Here is a 19,762-nt window from a genome sequence, read left to right as displayed (position 1 = left end):
ATATATTTTGCGGTACGCGGGCCTCTCACTGTTGTGGCCTCTCCCGTTGCGGAGCACAGGCTCCGGACGTGCAGGCTCAGCGGCCATGGCTCATGGGCCCAGCCGCTCCGCGGCATGTGGGATCTTCCCGGACCGGGACACGAACCCGTGTCCCCTGCATCGGCAGGCGGACTCTCAACCACTGTGCCGCCAGGGAAGCCCAATAATATTAAGATTTTAAAGGGAAAAATAACAGATTCAGATTACAAAAATGACAAATGATAATATTATAAACAACATTGCAATAAATTTTAAAATAGAAAAAAAAAGGGAAAATCTAGAAAAGTATAAGTTACTAAAATTGAAAAATAGAAATTCTGAATGTCTCATAGCCATCAAAACATTTTGATCACCAGTTTTACAGTTCCATACAGAAACCACCTGGCCCAGGTAGTTTAACAACTTGTCTGATCATTCAAAGAAAAGATAATTGACATATTATACACAATAAAGAGACTATTATATTCTATTTCAGAGAATGGGATGGGAGTGGAATAGAAGCAGAAATACTCTCCAGCTCATCTTATAAGGATAGCATATTTCTGATACCAAAACCAGACAGGGACAGTATAAGAAAGGAAAAATGCAGGCCAATGTCACTCTTAAACAGAGATGCAAAAAATCGTATATACACACACACACACACATATATACATATATACACATATACATGTACATATACATATATAAGCAATATATATTATATTACATATTATAATATATATATTAACAAACCAAGTCCAATTGTGTGTAAGAAAGAAACTATATATCTGCCAGGTTTCAAGGTTGGTTCAACATTATAAAATCTATTAATATAACTCACCAATTCGACAGGTTAAAGAAGAAAACTCATATTTTAATCTTAATAGTTTCAGAGAAAGCATTTGTCTTTGTCTTCATTAAGGACAGTTACTGTATTAAAATCAGATGAAGGATAACAGTGGCTGAGTGGTAAACAGTTTACATCGCCCTCTCAGATGGTGAAGAAAATATGATTTGAAACAACTTTTTCAGGTTTAAATGAGGTCTTCCAAAAGTATTATATTGAGAAGATGTGTCCACACAGGGTGATCTATGACTCTGCGAAGTCTTAAAGAACATAAGCTGTAATTCCCATAAAACTATCCTGCTTTTGAAGCATTTAATATTTTCAAGCACCAAAAAAGAAAGTAGAAGGCAGTGATAACCATTATTATGAAGATTTACCTTGAGTTTATGTTCTTTCCTGTTTACAATCACAGCTGTGATTTGCTGGTCCATGAAAATGAGAATGGTGACCAACAAAGCAGGTATAGCAGCTGCAAGGTACACCCACCAGGGGTTTCCTCCAAATGGTGGAACAAACCAACCTCGGTTTAGACTTGTTGGCTTTAAGTAGAGAGAAAACATTTTTTAAAACAATATTAATACACACTACTTGGTGAAAGATCAGTGGGGGAGACACACTTTTATATATGGAGAGCCAACATATTAAAAAACAAATAGTTTTACTGATAGCTTGTACAAAGATTATTCAGCAAGAACTTCCTAAAGGAGGTTATTTTTAAGGCAATGTTTTAAATGAAGGAAACTGAGACTATACGGTGATGGAAAAGAAGTAAATGCCAATTTTCACATTTAGGATGCTCCAAGATAAGAATCAGGATGGAAGAAAGTGATTTAAGTTTAAGGGGTGGCCATAAGAAAAACCCAAATGTAATATTCAGTAAGGAGGTAGGCAAGAAATTACAAAACAACCATGAATTTTGTTCATGGGTTTTAGCAATTATACAGAAGTTGTTTTTACTACTGCCAAATTGCAATCGTTTCATGATATAATACATAAAAAGCGACAAATATTTTATATGTTATAATTAAGCTTATTTAAATACCCTGACCTTTTTTCATATTTTCCTATTCTTTTCCTAATTTTAAACAATATAAATAAACTAAAACAGAATCCTAACTATGAATTATTTTCTCCACATTTACTATGAAGAAAGCTTCACTTCTCCTCTGAAGATATTTCTGTCTCACTTTGCTCATAACTCCATCACTGAATCTATTCACATTTTACTACCTTTACCAGGTTGTGAGCTTATAAGGAAAGGAACTTTGTCTTGCTCTTCAATGCATTTCAAATTCCCAGTATAGGGCTTGACTCAAAACAAGCATTCAATAAATACTGACTTAACTAATGACTGAATAAATGAGCACTTACCTTTGCTAATAAATATATCATGGCAGAGAAAATGCAAAAAACATTTTGTTTGCTATAACACAGACATCCCTTCCTCATCAGGTAGTCATTAAGCTAAAACTGCAGTTCGTTTAATTTTTCTTAGCAAATATATGGTTCTCAGTGATGGAGAGAGAGGTTAGGAGTGTTCTAGAAAATAAGTGAAAGACTTGTGGTGAAAAATTAGATAGGGATACTTAAGAATGAATGAAATGTAAATATTACCCATTAGGCTTGTACATACCCACAGGTTTATAAAATGAATAATTCCTATATCTTTGTAATAATTAAAATGCTCATTATATATACGCATGTGTGTATATGGCAGGTAGTTTGGTGGCAGGAAAAGAGCACTGAATTAGTAATGTAACCTTAGGTATTTTACTTAATTTTTATAAGCTTCAATCTCAACTTCACAAAATCAGGATGATGATAGTTACATTGCAACCTAGAATTATTATATGGGTCAAGGTTATAAGTTGATAACCTTGAAATATCCAGTTGAAAATACTCTGGATATTTTTAAATACTCTAAAAATATAAAGCAGAGTTTATAATGTTATCATAAGGTATGCCCAATAAAAATCAATATAATGTGAACCTTGCATTTAGTCCTAGTCAGGCATTTAATTTTAGTGAAAAAATAGACAAAATGTATATATGCACCTAGTGATTGACCATTTATAAAATAAAGAAACGGACAACTGTATAAAACTAACTCAAAGAGAAAATACAACAAACTAGAATAGGGGAAAGGAAAGAAAACCGAAGAATTCCAGGAATGACCAAAAGACAAGTTCACCTACCTTGAACTCACTTGGCACAATCAGTTTTGGAGTATCCACACCTACCAGGGCATCTATTACACAAAAGATGAGAATGGACAAGATAATGGCGAAGTCACTGATCAGTTTCCTTGCCTGAGAAAATAAAAAAGAAACCAGGGACCATTAGGCACTGGATATATATATATCTGCCTCTGTTTGAAGTGAATGAAGAATTCTATATTTCCTAACAGTTTATACTAACAGCTTTATTAACAAATTAAAGGAGGTGTCGTACTGCAGAGAGATTATTTTTAAAATTGCTTTTGCATCACTTTCTTACCTGGCCAGAAATAATCTAATTGCACAGAACAGGTGAGAGAGAGAGAGAGAGAGAGAGAGAGAGAGAGTGTGTGTGTGTGTGTGTGTAGGCAGGGGAAGCGAAGATCATATATCCTTGAGGTACTGTACAAACACTCTTCCTGTATGCAATACAAAGGAGACCAGAATAAGGATGAAATCTCAAGGCATATTATAAAATCTGCACAAAAATTCAGAATTCTGTTTATTATTTGGGAGGTAGCATTGTGAGTACAGAGCAAGATAAATTCCACAGGTAACCTGAAAACTCCAAGAACCAAGCAGGGAAAGTGTTACAGTTCCAGTCCAATGAACAGGCTTAAGACCTCAGAGGAAAAAAAAGCAATGGAAGACAGAAATCTGATGGTTTCACTAACTTTGCCAAAGAAAATATTTTTCACTCTACGCTAGTGCTTAAAATCTCTTGTATGTGGAGCATCTCTTTCTCCACCCACTTCTTTAAGGGAAAAAAAGTAAAATGTAATATTAGACTTTTTTTTTTTTTTTTCTTGCGTTATGCGGGCCTCTCACTGTTGTGGCCTCTCCCATTTGCGGAGCACAGGCTCCGGACGCGCAGGCTCAGTGGCCATGGCTCACGGGCCCAGCCGCTCCGCGGCATGTGGGATCTTCCCGAAACGGGGCACGAACCCGCGTCTCCTGCATCGGCAGGCGGACTCTCAAGCACTGCGCCACCAGGGAAGCCCTCCACCCCACTTCTTAAGTGTGGTCAACTAAACTTCCTAAGTACCTGCCTCTAGTCAGGACAAGGGCTGGGTTTTATGGGAGTGCATTAAACCCAAACCTTTCCCATGGAGTGGGTGCAGAATGGCCATTTCTGAGTCAGTAGCCACACATGGGACCATTTAGTTGGTTGGCAGTTCCTCTGCGGTGTCTAGTGGCACTAACAGTGGCCTACGAGCATTACTATAGCACAGACAGCTGAGTTTCCCTGTAAGGTATGTACACATGGTTGTGCATAATTTGATCATTCAACAAAAATTTACTTAGCACATTCAGCCCTCTGTATTCACGGCTTCTGCTTCTGTGAAAACGGAGGGCCAACTGTAAGTACCTAATACTTTGCTTGGCACTAGGGATACCACAGTAAACAAAACAGACACAATCCATGTCTTCATGAAGTTCACAGTCAAGTCATACATGGGGAAGGCTGCTCCTAAACGAAATCAGGATTTATTCAGCAGTGATCACGTAATCTCAGAGTAAGCAGTCAGCTTTCTGGTGCTGCTAGGTTAAGAGAGATCAGTGATGGGCTGAGTGGCTGCACAGTTCTCAGGACAGAGGGTCTTTGGAAAGCGTAGTAGGACTACTGCAATCAGGTGTTCAATAGAAACTGAAGTGGAGAATGGAATTACTTGGCGACGTGGGTGTGAAGGACATGGTAGTGCTCAATTCTTTTTATTTTTTTTGCGGTACGCGGGCCTCTCACTGTTGTGGCCTCTCCCGTTGCGGAGCACAGGCTCCGGACGCGCAGGCTCAGCGGCCATGGCTCACGGGCCCAGCCACTCCGCGGCATGTGGGATCTTCCCGGACTGGGGCACGAACCCGTGTCCCCTGCATCGGCAGGCGGACGCTCAACCACTGCGCCACCAGGGGAGCCCAGTAGTGCTCAATTCTTGACCGTGACCAGGTATCAGAAGCCTTGGGTACTAGCAGCAGGATCAAAGATGGCCATTTGGCCAGAAGTTCCTTTCCCTCTTGGAGGACTGGTTTAGCTTTCTGGAGAAGTACACACAGAGGAGCAGAGAGCCAGCTATGGGACTTTTAGGGGCAATTTAACACCAAGCACAAATAGATGGCAGGGATCAATTTGGGGAAAACATATAGTACAGCAGTTAGAAGCACACGGTTTCTATAGTCAGATTACCTGGGTTGGAACTCCAGTACCATTATTTCCCACTTGTAAATACTTATCCTTTCTTAGCTTTAATTACTCCAACTGCAAAATGTAGCCAAAATAATCCCTACAACTTCATCGGTCTGTCATAAGAATTACATAGGATAAGCCATGAAAGTGCTTTTTAGCACAGCACCTGCAGCATCAAACTCTCCTAATATACATTAACTCAGGTTATTTCAAGTTCCACAAAGCCTCTTTGGCTGCAGAAACCACTGGACTAACTAAATAATCTACTGTCAGGAGGTCTCTGAAAGAAATCTTGAATTCCAAGAAACAAGAAATAAAAACCCAGTAATAATATGAAACTGCCACTCAGAGCTCATTTTGGTTGGAAGTATCTGGAATCCCTGCAGAAAAAGGATGCTTCCCAGGGGCTCAGTACGGGAGGAAACACCCATTTTCTTAAGTTTTGTGCAAGTAAATTTTCACACGGGCAGCTCAGGATGGTCTGGCAAGAGACGCTCGTTGTTGAAGCAGGCTCAGGAGTATATTAAGATGTTACAGCAGCCTCTCTGGTCCGGTAGGTCATGAATCACTGCAAGACCAGAGGTCACTGCCAAGGCAAAAAAGTTCTCTCTTCTTTATCACCCTCCCAATCCTTACTCAGCAGATCCAACTTGTTGACAGCTCAGATATCCTACAAGTTGTTCTTTCTAAAGAGGGCGATGGTTATTAAAAAGGCACTGCTCCTCCTTTTTTTGTCCACCCATAAACAGGAGAAGGGAAGTAGAGGGTAGCAAATGAATCCAACTGGCCATTTCTTAGTAGAAATGCCCCTAGGGCCCGCACCTCTGGCCCTTCTAGGGGACAGATCTGCCTGACCAGAATCACTACCAGGCACCGGGGAAATGCTGCTTCTTTCTTAGGAGAGGAGCCATTCTCAGCCTTCCATAAACTGAGCACTGAAGCCCGAAACCTGCTCTTTCAGTAGTTTTCTTCATTTTAATTAACGGCAGATTATTTTTTTCCTATCGCTTAGGCCCAAAACTTTGGACTATCCATGCAACTCTTCTCTTTCTCTCACATCCTACATCCAACAGGTCAGCAAATTACGTTCAAAACATATCCGGGATCCTGTCTCTTCTCATAACCTCCATTGCTATTCCCACCCTTATCTAAACCACCACTTTATCTCATATGGTTCCTGCTTCCTGTCTCTATACTCACCAACTTGAGGACACTGCCAAGGTATCACCCAGAATAATCATGTTAAAATTTAGGTCAGATAATGTAGAAGGCAGAGTAATGCCCCTCTAAAGATGCCTAATTCCTGGAACCTGTGAATATGTAATGTTACACGGCTAGGGAGAATCAGAGTTGCCGACAGAATTAAGGCTACTAATCAGACGATCTCGCGATTAGGGAAACCATCCAGGATTATTCCAGTAGGTCCAGTGTAATCACAAGAATCGCTGTAAGTGAAAGGGGAGGCAGGAGAATCTGTGTCAGAGTGATGCAGCGTGAGAAAGACTTGACTGGCCACTGCTGGCTTTGAAGATGGAGGAAAAGGCCAAGAACCAAGGAATATGGGCAGCCTCTAGAAGCTGGAAAAGGCAAGGAAAGACAGTCTCACCCAGAGGCTTCAGAAAGAACACAGCCCTGCCAACACCTTGATTTTAGCCCGTTGAGATATATTTCAGACTTCTGACCTCCAGATCTCAAGACAGTAAATGTGTTGTTTTAAGCCATCGTGTTTCTGGTAATTTGATACAGCAGCCACGGGAAACTACAGATAGTTTGGGCTTCCCTGGTGGTGCAGTGGTTATGAACCTGCCTGCCAACGCACGGGACACGGGTTCAAGCCCTGGTCCGGGAAGATCCCACATGCTGCGGAGCAACTAAGCCTGTGTACCACAACTACTGAGCCTGCAAGCCACAACTACTGAAGCTCACGTGCCTAGAGCCCGTGCTCCGCAACAAGAGAAGCCACTGCAATCACAATGAGAAGCCCACGCACAGAGACGAAGAGTAGCCTCTGCTCGCCGCAACTAGAGAAAGCCCCCGCGCAGCAATGAAGACCCAGTGCAGCCAAAAATAAATTAATTAAATAAATAAATGTAAAAAATAAAACAAAATAAATAGTTTATTTAAGTTTAATTATTTCACAAATTTATATATAATATATTTATATATAAATTTGGTAGAACCCCTTGGCAATGGCATTTTTGTCAAGTGTGGCACTATTATACTATAGGTATAACAGTAGCTAAAAAGTCAAATGCTAATAATTCAGGACTACATTTCTTAAAATTATGGGGAAAGAATGATACTCTTAATAATATTGCTTAACCTTATTAAAAATCACAGCTAGGGTGATATGTTCTGTACAGTTATACTCACTTCTATTTCCCCTTCCTTCCCCTTAAATTGTACAATATGGTTCAGATACATCAGAAATCACTCCTGAAGAGTGTTTATTGTAAGACATTCATTTCTAAGATAGTGGATCTGGTCTGAACTTCATAGTCAAGGAAATTGATTTTTCCCAGGCCACTTTTGTATTCAACTCTAAATCCTCTAATTAGCGAAGGCAGGTAGGGGTGCTATTTTAGCAGGCTCTTCAGGTCTTACCCTGTACTAAAATTAAACTTTAATTTGAACTGCCCGAAAAATGCCAAGTGCTGAACTTTGGGGAACCTGTAAGTCCTGATCATTGCTATAAGTACAAGTTGAATACAGAGAACTTATTTTAGGAGACGGAATCAGAAAACTCTCTTTAAAATTATAGAATACTAGAGTTTAAAGGATGTTAACTGTCATCTATTAATTTCTTTAAGTCTCTCCCTTTATGCGTGTGGACTAAAGTCCACGGTTAGCTATCAAAGGGCACACTGTTAGTTAATGGCTAGTGCTGGCACTAGCATCTACTGCTTCTGGGTTCCTACATCTGTGCTCTTTCCATAAATTGCAGCATTTATCTCTACTTGACTGGTTTCCACTAGTCAGCAAGTATTGAGTACTAGCCTGCATCCAACCTGGTGCTAATTGCTGTGAGGAGTAAAATAAAAGTATAACAGTTTCCCAGCAGTTTACAGTCTTCATCGACTAACAACTCATGCAAAAGTTTGGAAATGAGAGTGCAAGATAGCAATGACTGTGTAAGTTAAAGGAGAATCGGACATTTTGTACGGCAAGGACACTGCCATCCAGTATTAGCATTTTGCAATTTTAGAGGTTTCACGTGAATTGTTGGTGTGAGTGAGGAAGCAGTAACAGTTAGGCTTGAACACTGTCACAGTAGTCAAGGACTATCTAACTTATCATGTTTAAGCATATGTTTTAATTGTAGAATATAGTATACAAGTATAAGAATCTATAAACCTATGTGCTCCTACCTATAGAGACCATCCTTTTAAATGACAGTTTAAATGAAAACATGTTTTGGCAAACGAGAGGAAAAAAAGATGCTCTTATTATTCATGTATGTATGTATGAATTTATGTATGTATTATTATTTAGCTATAAATGTGAAGTGAGTAGGGGAGATGACAGAGTGAAAGCCTACACACTTAAACATTACTCCTTAGAAATCACATATATTTTCTCCTGCCTGTTTATTTTATAATTTGGTGTAAACAATTGTAAACAATGCGAGAACCTTCTCAATAGGAATTGTAATTAGAATGCTACCATTATTCTATTTTCACATATTCAACATTTTTCAACATTTCTCAATAGCATTTATCAATGTCTGAGAAATTACCTGCTTGGGCTCTTATAAGGGGCAATTTCTTTAAGTCTAAAGAGCTAGTATCAATTTGGGAATTACCACTGGGAAAAAAAGGTGATGTCTACATAAACAGTCAAAATTCGTCACTATTCATCTTAAGGTTGAAATTATTTTGCCAACTACAATTTACAAGTGCTTCACAAATTTTCTACTTTTCTACCTACTACTATGCCTAAATAATATCAGACTTTGGCAAATAAAGATATAAAAAGGGTGATAATTCCCAAAGTGTGAGCCAAAAAAAAAAAAAAAGATGCCCCATGAATTAATAATTAAGAAGGAAAAACCTCAATAGAGAAGAAGAAATCACCCTCAAAGACCTCTACCCAGGAATCTGTTCTACACGTAATATACCACTGAAGAGGCGGATCAAGTAGGCACATTTCCCAGTGCGTGAACTGGTGTCACAAGCTCAAATGTCTTCAGGGACATGCACTTAATCTGAATGTGTGAAGCAGCCAAGTCTTAGACAACAGAGAGCCGTGAGGACAGTAACTACCTGCAAAGGACAGGTTCCACCTAAGCCTCCAAGTGTGCATGTGTGTGTTTACAAACTGTGAACTAAACAAAGAATGTCTGGGGGCTGAATTCTGCCTGTGGACCACCAGTTGGTGATGCCCATTTAAGGCAGACAAAGTTGAACGCTTCTTCCTACATTTCACTTTGAGGAAATGTTTCATTCTTTGGGCCAGCTAGCTCGGGACATTTCATTACAGCTGTGGTCTGAATGTTGCGACCCTCCAAAACCCATATGTTGAAATTCTAACCCACAAGAAGGTGATATTAGGAGGTGGGGCCTTAGGAAGAACATGAGGATGGAGCCTTCAGGAATGGCATTAGCGTTTCTATAAAGGACACTCTGCAGAGCTCCCCAGCCCTTCTACCTCCTGAGGGCACAGTGAAAAGGTGCTGGCTAGGAACCAGCAAGAGGCCTCTCACCCAACCATGCTGGCACCTGATCCTGGACTTCCTGGCCTCCAGAGCTGTGAGAAACAAATTTCTGTTGTTTATAAGCCCTCCAGTCTGGTATTCTGTTATAGCCACCCAAACACATTGAGACAATCATCAAACCTTCCCTTTATTTTCCATTTTAAAAGAAATATCAGAGAGTCAAAAAATTTCCTAGCTGAAAATGAATATATTAATTGTCAGTTTCATTTCCCAGGAATTAAGAAAAGGAACTTTATTGACTGCATCTCATGTCTTCCAAAGTTCTCCTGCTCCTTCTACACAGAACACAGGAGGAGAGATTCATGAGATTTCAGCTGTGGAGAGCAGCTCATTGATAAAAATCAGGTATAATCAACATTACTAAGAAGTATTGACACCCTAAACAGTGACAACTGAACTGTAAAGCAAAGGATTAGTTTTGTTCTGCAGGTAAAAACACAATATGCCATGAACTAAATGTTGGTCTTATCTTGTAGTCTCTCAAGGAACCACAGTTTTGACTTTGAGCTCACCTAAGCATATTAATGGGAGACAGGATGTCTGCACAACTCAGCTCAATTATCTGTGTTTCCATAGTAGGGCGTTCGTCACTATGGGAAGGAAAGGTTGGCTCAGATGACACTCATATCTTACACCAGTACTAGTGTAACACGGCTCAAGTTTACTCCTACAGTCCATGATTCAACTACTCAATTACTCTCATGTGCAGCTGATGAACAAAGAGTTCTATGTCAAAATTCCTGATTAATATGAAAAGAGTTTTGGCTTAGTACACACTATGGATTTAGAATGTCTTTTCTTAACTTGTGCATTTTTGTATAGAATACACCCCACTTTTTTCTTTCAGTGCAGTTGGAATTACAACAGTCAGAATTTAGGATAGAATTATGTGAGCAAAATCCTTGGATGGTTTTTCAAAGATAGACTACAATTATATTAAGAATATGTATGCACACAGACACAGACCAGAAAGCAATTTTTTAAATGCACAAATTTATATTGGAAAGGTTGAATTACAGGGACCTTTTTCATTTTGTAAAGCTGTATTATTGTTAATACAGTGGGAATTCAATGAAAATTACTTAAAGCTCAGGTACTTACCGTGGTTGGAAAATAACGACTAGTTTTGAATTTTTTCAGAGCCATAGAAGAGGTGTAGGTGCCCAAGAAAAGGATGAAAGACATGAGAGTGATATCAGGAACAAAACCACAGTTGTTGCCCATGAGCTTTCCTCCATATTTCAAACACTCCTTCGTCGTCAGAAATGCCCAGTCAAAGGTAGCATTATGGTGCTGAGGAAGAAAAACAGGAAAATTTTTCTAGGAAACACTGTGCCACAACAAAAGCAGCTTTTGATACTTGATGGGCTATATACGGAATTATGCTAAGAGTCTCTGTAAAACAGCCTGAGGGTAAACCATTGGAAGGTGACACCTGAGCAGCTGTTAATGGAATAACAGGTAAGGGGGGCCAGGAGGCTATCAATTACTGAAAATACAATGAGAATGGTGCAATCTGTTACCTGGTTTGTGCTACAACCCTGCAATCAACCATCTGTTCAACAGAAACAAACCACAAAGTCTTTCTTTCCTGTGAACCTTCCTGAGAGTAAACCAAGACACAATAATATCTTAAGTCTCCAAACGTGAGATTCTCTGAAACATCTTTGTTGTTCAAAAAGTAATGACTTCTGATGGGACTTCCCTGGAGGTCCAGTGGTTGAGACTCCACGCTCCCAGTGCAGAGGGCATGGGTTCAACCCCTGCTTGGGGAACTAGGATCCCACAGGCTGCACTAAGCAGCCAAAAAACAAAGTACTGATTTCTGTAGTGCACAGATTCTTGTGCTTCAAGCTGATGGCCATAGAGTTAATGCTCTAAAGGTTATATTTGGTTAACTAATTTACCCAGAGCTTTCACAAATGAGCTACTTCTTTTCTAAATAACTATAGACATTGGTGACTTCAGGAACTAAACTATAAAAATGTTGGAGATCTCTGCTTTTTTCAATTGCATAACCTAATAAAATACAGCTTTTCTTGTTGACTCCAGGTCAGTGTCAAGAGAATCCATTATTGGAGAGTGCTGTGATGGGCTGTGGAGCTGGGTATGGGATCTCTAGCCCTGTGTTACATGGCCTCAAGCTCATAGGTCAATTTTCAAATTTTCTTCTGGCTCATGAACTGCTGTCATGTTGTCAGTGCTGTATTTCTTGACAGAAGCTCACTCCTGTTTCTGTTTCCAATATGCAAGAGAATCCTTTTGCTAGCATAGTGGATAAGGCCTGGGCACCCATCCTCCAGCTGCTGAGTTTTAGCTGCTATCAGCTCACAGCTGTCTCCTTCTCTAGAAAACTGCCTTTTGCTGCTTAAGAGCAGCCTCACCCGGAAGGTTATGCCCTCTTGCAGCCAGTTACTGACCAATGCTAATGGGGTGCTACTGTCCCCTAAAATTCATATGCTGAAACTTTATCCCCTATGTGATGGTATTCGGAGGCAGGGCCTTTGAGAGGTGATTAGGTCAAGAGGGTGGAGTCTTCATGAATGGGATTAGTGCCCTTGCAAAAGAGACCCCAGAGTGCTCCTTGTTCCTTCTGTCACATGAGGACACAATGAGAAGACTGTCTAGAACCAGGAAGCAGACTTTCACCAGACACTGAATCTGCCGGTGCCGTGATGTTGGATTTTCTCTTAGGTGCAGGGCTAATGGCTATGTCATGTGCTACCAGAAGAGTAATTTGAGAATACCTTTCAAATAAATATAGAAAGAAAAACTTTTCCTGTCCGTTGGAGGCAAGAGTTGTCCCTCACACCAAATGCATCATCAATACCCTTTACTATTCATGAATTCGCTTAATATAAGTCATCTAGTCATAAAAGAAGATCACACACATAAAAGAAGTACCTCTGGCCAGAAAGAGTTCATATTTTTATAGAGCTCAAAAGGTAAAGTTCTTACATAAGTCAGGAAAAACACCAAAAAAAACTCTAGATCTTTCCCTGAAATATTAGTTTCAACTTGTAAAGAGCTGAATTGCACAATTACTCTTTTGTTAAAGTATGTTTCTGAGAGGTGATTAATCACATCTCATTTTTTGTTTTTCAGATTTCTGCATATGGATATTTTTTGCATAATACTTTTAAAGTTTAGAGGTCATAACAGGTAACAGATTTGTTTTAAAACCAGCAAAAATTTACCATAATGTCACTTTAATTTCAGCACTTTAATATCAGCAGAGTCCTTCTTTATAGCTGCAGCTCCCAGAAGAGATAAGCTGCATTAAAACAACCCCAACAGGCAGTTTTATTGATTTTCTTACAGAGATTCAGGTTGAGGTGAAAACTATACAGATGTGCAGGACAGACATGGTTTCTTGTTTACATCAACTTAAAATGCCAGTAACACATTTTTGTATGCCTGAAATGATTCTTTGTGTCATTGTACAGAAATTTTAGCCTCCAACACCATCTTTCACTAAGGACTTCAGTATAAAAACTTTAGGCAGCATGTATTTATCTCAGTATCTGTATCTCAACACACAGTTTCCCACTCCCATAAAACAAACTCTAGCTAAAAATAATTCTACTTAAATATCACTGAAAAGACATCTATATTATTTGTGTTATTTCAGTGTTATTATTCTGCATAAGCTGGTATCAATGAATGTTAATTCTGTAAAACTTCAGGCAAAATCCATATCGTAAACTAAACATTAAGACCAAGCATGACTCATTATTAATGATGTATATACGATGAAAAGTAGAGTGTTAGATAATTAGCTTATGATTTAATCATCACATATATCAATTTATACAATTTTTACTATAACATATCTCATTTTGTTATGAAACAGATGCTTCTGCGTAGAAATAACATCTTTTGCTTCAGAGGTCAATTTTGCCTTACCTAAGTAAAGGAAACATGAAAAACAACAAAAACTGCGCTGATACAAGTTGCCACTTGCTAGAAGCTAATGGTTTTGAAATTTTTATCATCAGTGAAACATCGTTTTCATGTAAAATTTACCCAGGACCCCAGTAATTAAAATGGACAAAACTGAGCTGTTCTGCCTTTACACGGTTAGGAGGCCTTGAGTCTCTCTGTCTCTCAACATCCCTGCCTACCGCAAAGCAGCTCCTGACTCACCTCTCTGGAATCCTAGCTCAGTCTGAGAGGAGTTTGAGATTAACAGATACACCCTACTATATTTAAAATAGATAAACAACAAGGACCTACTGTAGAGCACAGGGAACTATATTCAGTATCTTGTAATAGCCTATAATGGAAAAGAATCTGAAAAAGAATAGATTTGTATACATATGTATAACTGAATCACTTTGCTGAACACCTGAAACTAACACAACACTGTAAATTAACTGTACATCAATTAAAAAAATTGTCATCATCTTCACGGACAGCACTCTTTGCTCCAGGCTGTGCTCTCTTCACACCGAGTTCTCTAATGACAGGTTAGGGGCATGTGACGTGAAGTAAAGATGAGAATGGAGAAAGGTCCAGATAGGTCAATGTAAGGATGAGAATGGAGAAAGGTCCAGATAGGTCAACTTATTCCACTGATTGGGGCGATTATTCAACTAATCTTTTTGAGCTCCATTCTGGGCTGGGTGCTGATACAGAGAAGTTCTAAGTGTAGCTTCTGCATTCAATAAACTTAAATCTACTCCATGTTCGTGAACACAAGAAGTTTTCTATGTAGGCAGCCTTAGGTCAGCAGCTTTAAAGCACAGTATGTGAACCCTGGAGGGAGGCCGGTGCTGAGCAGAATTATCTATCCACCTATCTGTTTATCTATCTACCCATCTCTTATTAAAAAGTTATCTAAAATTACCATGAGTAGTTTAATCTAGGACTCAGTAAACAACGTTTCACTGGCCAAATACAACCCACTACCTGTTTCTGTAAATAAAGTTTTATTGAAACACAGCCATGCTCATTCATTTACACACTGTTCATGGCTGCTTTTTGCTACAGTTGCAGCATTGAATAATTTCAACAGAGACTGAGGCACAAATCCCAAAATATTTACTATCTGGTTCTTCATAGAAAAAGTGTGCCTACTGTGGTTTAATCTCTTGTCTAGGACTCCTATGTTACTTTACATTATTGTACTAAATAAAAATCTCATGATTTCATCAGAATAGTACATTACACATTTCTGTTTGGCAGCCTTTTATACTTATTATTTCATGAATAGTGTTTGTGATGCTGGTTGATTCACTGTAAATAATTCTGGTTTTGATCATTTGTAATTCAGTCATAGAACAAGCAAAAAGATGTAAATGATTCTTCTTTAGTTCATGGAAATACTGAACATGTATCAAAGCAGCAGACTGGGAAAATACCCTCACGGGTTTCAATCTCAACTCTATCACCACTCAGTTGGAACACAGAAAAAAGTAACTTCACTTTCCTGTGCAACTACAAATAGGACTTTTTTTACTTAAATAGCTGCAAAAGAGTACCATGAAGATCACTGTGATCCTAACTTCGGAAAATGCTCGAAAGTGAATAGTATCCTTCACATGAAAACCACTCTGTTTACAGTTCAGTAAGTCATGGTGGAAAATGTACAACCAAATAACACTGATTCCTGAAAGAAGGCAATACTGTGTTGGCCACATCCAGCGTAGATGTCAAGTGACATGAAGAAGAAAGAAATCCCTCAGTCCGCTGAAATATGTAAAACATTGTGTGTATGTACATTTATCTGGGAAGAGCAACCAAAGATTTCTTTAGAACCTCAAAGGAGGCAGTGATGCAAAGAAGCTTCAGAAGTACTGCCTTCGTGTTGTTATAAGTGAGATAATTCTGTCCTCCTAATACGACATTCTCTGTGTATTTCAACCACACTCCAATTTTCATTCACTCTAAGAGCAACTTCCTGCTTTCAGGATTAACAGTGATTTCTTAACCCCTCAGCAAATGTTCTCCAATTCAGAGAAAGATTAATCATTTTGTACCTACTTCTTAGTAAACTATTCTACATCCGTACTTACATCCTCAGAGGCATGTTAAACTTAACCATGTTCAAAAACTAACTCCTAATCTTCCTCAAACCTGCTCCCCCTAGGGTCTTGCCCATTTCTGTTAATGGCAACTTTATCCTCCTCGATTCTAATAACAGAAAACCTTGAAGTCATTGTTAATTCTTTTCTTTCTCGCAAGTCACATTATGGTGAAGACTTTGTATTAAAATACATCACATCTCACCCATAACTATGGCTAACACTCTTGTTCAAGCGACCACTGTCTCCTCTGAGCTTAATGCAGGAGACTTTTATCTCGCCACTCTGTCCTTTACTCCTTATAGGTGATTCTCATTTCTCTATGGCTTTGATCTTTATTCCTCAAAAGTCTATGCACAGGATTTAAGTGATTAAATCAGAACTTTAATAACAAGACAGTTGGGAATACAATCTCAGAAATCCTCTTTGCCTGTCAGAACTCTCATAGCACATGATCTCTAATTCTCATGATGTTTCTAACCTCCTATTGCAAGCACAGTGTAGCTCCCTTCAATGAGACCATCAGTGTTATAAGGTGCAAATGCTCAGAGAGATGTCCAATGGGTCTGGCATCTAGGAGAGATGTCAAGTTTGGAGACATCGACTAAGGAGTCAGCTGCAAAGAGCTGATCACTGGAGTAATAAAATTTAATAAAACTACAAAGGGAAAGTGTGCTAGAAGAAACGAGTGTAAAACATCTAGGGTACCTGCAATAGAAGTAAAAACACCACAAAAGACTTTGAGTGATGGGTAAAAGGAAAAGTACAATCACAGTGTTGAAAATCAAAGGACGAGAAAATAGTAATATGTGGGGAAGGGTTGATAAGGGTCTAATGTTGCAGAAATGGTAATGAGGGATGAAGACTGAACAAAATCCATTGATTTATTTTCATTGCTTTTTTTGTGACTAGAATATTTTTGGTAATTTCTTGAGGGGAGTTCAAATAAGGGAAATGAGTTGAGAAATATGCGAGGATGAAAAACTGCAATGGCAATTCCAGACAATTTTTAAGAAATACAGTAACAAAAGGAAAGGCTAGAGCATGCGAGCATTACAGGATCAAGGCAAGTTCTTTAGAGCTGGCGAAGACTTTTGAGATGCTTGTGGTGGATGAGAAAGAACCCAGTTATGGGTATGGAAGGAAAAAGGGAGTGCTGGGAAAAACAAGAATGGAGGAAGGAAGGTGAAAGATTAAGATACAGAGAGAGAAAGGGAGATTGACAAGGATTTGGCCTCTTTTGACAGGATGGGTAGAAGACAGAAATGACAAAAGTATAACGCCTGCAGACCAAAGGGACTGTGTGTCACCAAAAAATAAGAAAGAAGAGCAAAGACAGGGGAAGAATTCAACTTAGGATACAGCAGGCGCCAAAAGAAACGTTTGTTAATTGAATGAATGAAATCACTCATCAAGACACAAATATTTGACATATTTAAGGAAGATATCTATCAGTGTATCTACTCTATCTGGAGAACAAAACTAAAGTAAAAAAAATATTCAATTTAGATCATCAGGTAAAATCTAGTATTCCCAGTTACATATGAGTTTCAAATAAACAGTGAATAATATTTTTAGTATAAGTATGTCCAATATGTAGGACATATTTACACTAAAAAAACTGTTCATTATTTATCTAAAATTCAAATGTAACTGGGACCCTATTTTTTTGTCTAACTCTGGTGATGCTATTTCAGTTAGATATAGGCTATTTTGAGTAACAAAAGAGAAAGTAGAAAAATGTGGCCAAAAGTAAACAGAAAATGCACTGGGCCCCAATTACATGGCTAACTAAGATAAGCTTTAAGGGAACAATAAAGAAGAATAAAAACAACAACTTTTAAAAGTTTTATTGGAGAAATAAAATATGCCCACTTAAATATTAACTAATAATTCAAGGCATCAAAAGCAAGTGTCTAAATGAATGGTACAGAGATGATTAGATCAGAAGGGGGACTGATTAATTTCACCGAGCATAGGGAAAACAGAAGTTAAACTGCACCTTCAAAAAAGAACTGGTCTTTGTAGAACTCTCATACTCAAAAGGCAGTAGCAAGAAGTGTGGCAGGACAACAAAACTAGAAAGGAATGACAGAGGGAGTAACAAAAGCCAATGAAGAGGGGAATAAAAGTGACAAACTTGGGGTGTATATTTCTTTCTGCGTTGGCAGAAACAAAGAGGTAAAGCATTAGATGGAGAGACACCATGAGCAAAGATGCGGATTCGGGGACATATGGTGCTTCATTCACTCATCCAGTAAGTCCTTTAGGCACCACTTATTGAATGCTCACCATGAGGAGGAACTCACAGTGAGTGGACCAGAGCAGAGTGTCCATGTAAATGGGTAGTGAGAAAAAAGGTGCAAAGGAAATGGGACCAAGTTGCTGATGGTCTTAACTGAGATCAATCTCATGAAAAGAAATTTCCACCTATTTTTATGGATGTCATTTTCTAGAGGATGACCCTATTTGTATTGAGTGAATATGTTTATAAATCTTAAAAGCAAAATGTACACTGAAGGATTAATTTTAAAATTTGGAACACCATAGTAGCCTCCGCAAAGACAAAAGTGGGGGATATATGAGAGGCAGTGGGGAAAATTTTGACAGTCATTGAAGCTAGGTGATGTGTACATATGAGGATTTATTGTACTATTCTATTTTAGTGCATGTTTTAAATTTTCCATAATATTTTTAAAAGTTAGGAACATGTACTCTTTAAGGAGATTTAAGGACAGAAGTTTTTGCACTTCACTTTCTTAATGAGAGAAAATCACAAGGATGCTATGCACAAGAAGATTAATATGACATTCCATTTCCCATGAAAATGAATGTTAGCTCCTAGAATCACCCTGAAGGTACATCAAATCAAAGCACTTTTACTTCCATGTCTGACGGCCAAGCGGTGTTTATGAGACTTTAACAGGCCTTAGGCCCATGATTAACAGCATCTCCATGTAGACTATCATGATATGCTTCATTGGGTAATACAATAAGCAAAAAAATTCAAAAATAAAAATTAAAAGAGTCTACGTTGCTCTCTTTGAGTATCAACTGGTAAAATATAAGCCTTTAAACACACACACATGTATATTTATATTCAAACATACATATAAATGAGGGTAATGCTACAAATAAAAGTTTCAAGGTTAAGTGGTTAATGTACTCATTTAGGACTTTTCCCCTGCAGTGGGTAAGCCAGACTTGCAGTGATCTGCAATCTTACTTTATGGTCTACAGGATGTATGTGAGCTGTGACTGTAGTTATATATACTGTTGTGAAATACCAAAACTAACTGGTTGCTTACTTATGATTAAGATATAGAAAGTTACAGGAGACTGTTAGTTGTCCCAACCTAACAATAAAAGCAAGCAGGATAAGCTATAAAATCATAGTTTAAAAAATTCCACCAGTGACATGAGGATGCAAAGAAACCTAAATAAACTAAATTCCAAAGTTACAAGAGTTTCATAGGAGAGAAGAGATCCATGGCCATCTCATCCCTGGCAGAGTAGCAGGTGGAAGATAAATGCACTTTAGATGGAGGGGTGGAGAAATAAGCCAAATCTTTAATGAATTTTTAATGGTTGCCTGTAGTCTGGGGTGACACGTTGGAATTCTGTGGAGTCTCAGGTGTCGACAAAGCCTGCGTCCGTCCACCCACCAAACTTTCTAATGGCCTTTGTCAAATGCACAGATAGTTCAGAAAAGCCTGGAGATTCAACAGAAGAGCTGAGAGAAACCCCTCTTAGACC

General features: G+C 38.6%; 1 protein-coding gene across 4 annotated transcripts in view; it reads right to left on the bottom strand.

Annotated features, from left to right (window-relative positions):
* SLC4A4 (solute carrier family 4 member 4) overlaps positions 1 to 19,762 on the bottom strand; it is a 350,524-nt gene that overhangs the window by 38,708 nt on the left and 292,054 nt on the right. For all 4 annotated transcript variants that reach the window (XM_007446103.1, XM_007446102.1, XM_007446105.1 and 1 more), the window contains 3 exons: positions 11,082 to 11,273; positions 3,064 to 3,177; positions 1,246 to 1,407 (listed from right to left, as the gene is read on the bottom strand). In XM_007446103.1, coding sequence (XP_007446165.1) covers positions 1,246 to 1,407; positions 3,064 to 3,177; positions 11,082 to 11,273 — 468 coding nt within the window. The remainder of the gene's footprint in view (positions 1 to 1,245; positions 1,408 to 3,063; positions 3,178 to 11,081; positions 11,274 to 19,762) is intronic.

This window comes from Lipotes vexillifer, unplaced genomic scaffold, assembly GCF_000442215.2.
Source record: "Lipotes vexillifer unplaced genomic scaffold, Lipotes_vexillifer_v1.1 scaffold933, whole genome shotgun sequence".
In the NCBI taxonomy this organism is placed as follows: Eukaryota; Metazoa; Chordata; class Mammalia; order Artiodactyla; family Lipotidae; genus Lipotes; species Lipotes vexillifer.
The sequence above is the reverse complement of the archived record's forward strand: the minus strand, read 5'-3'. Positions and strand labels throughout refer to the sequence as shown.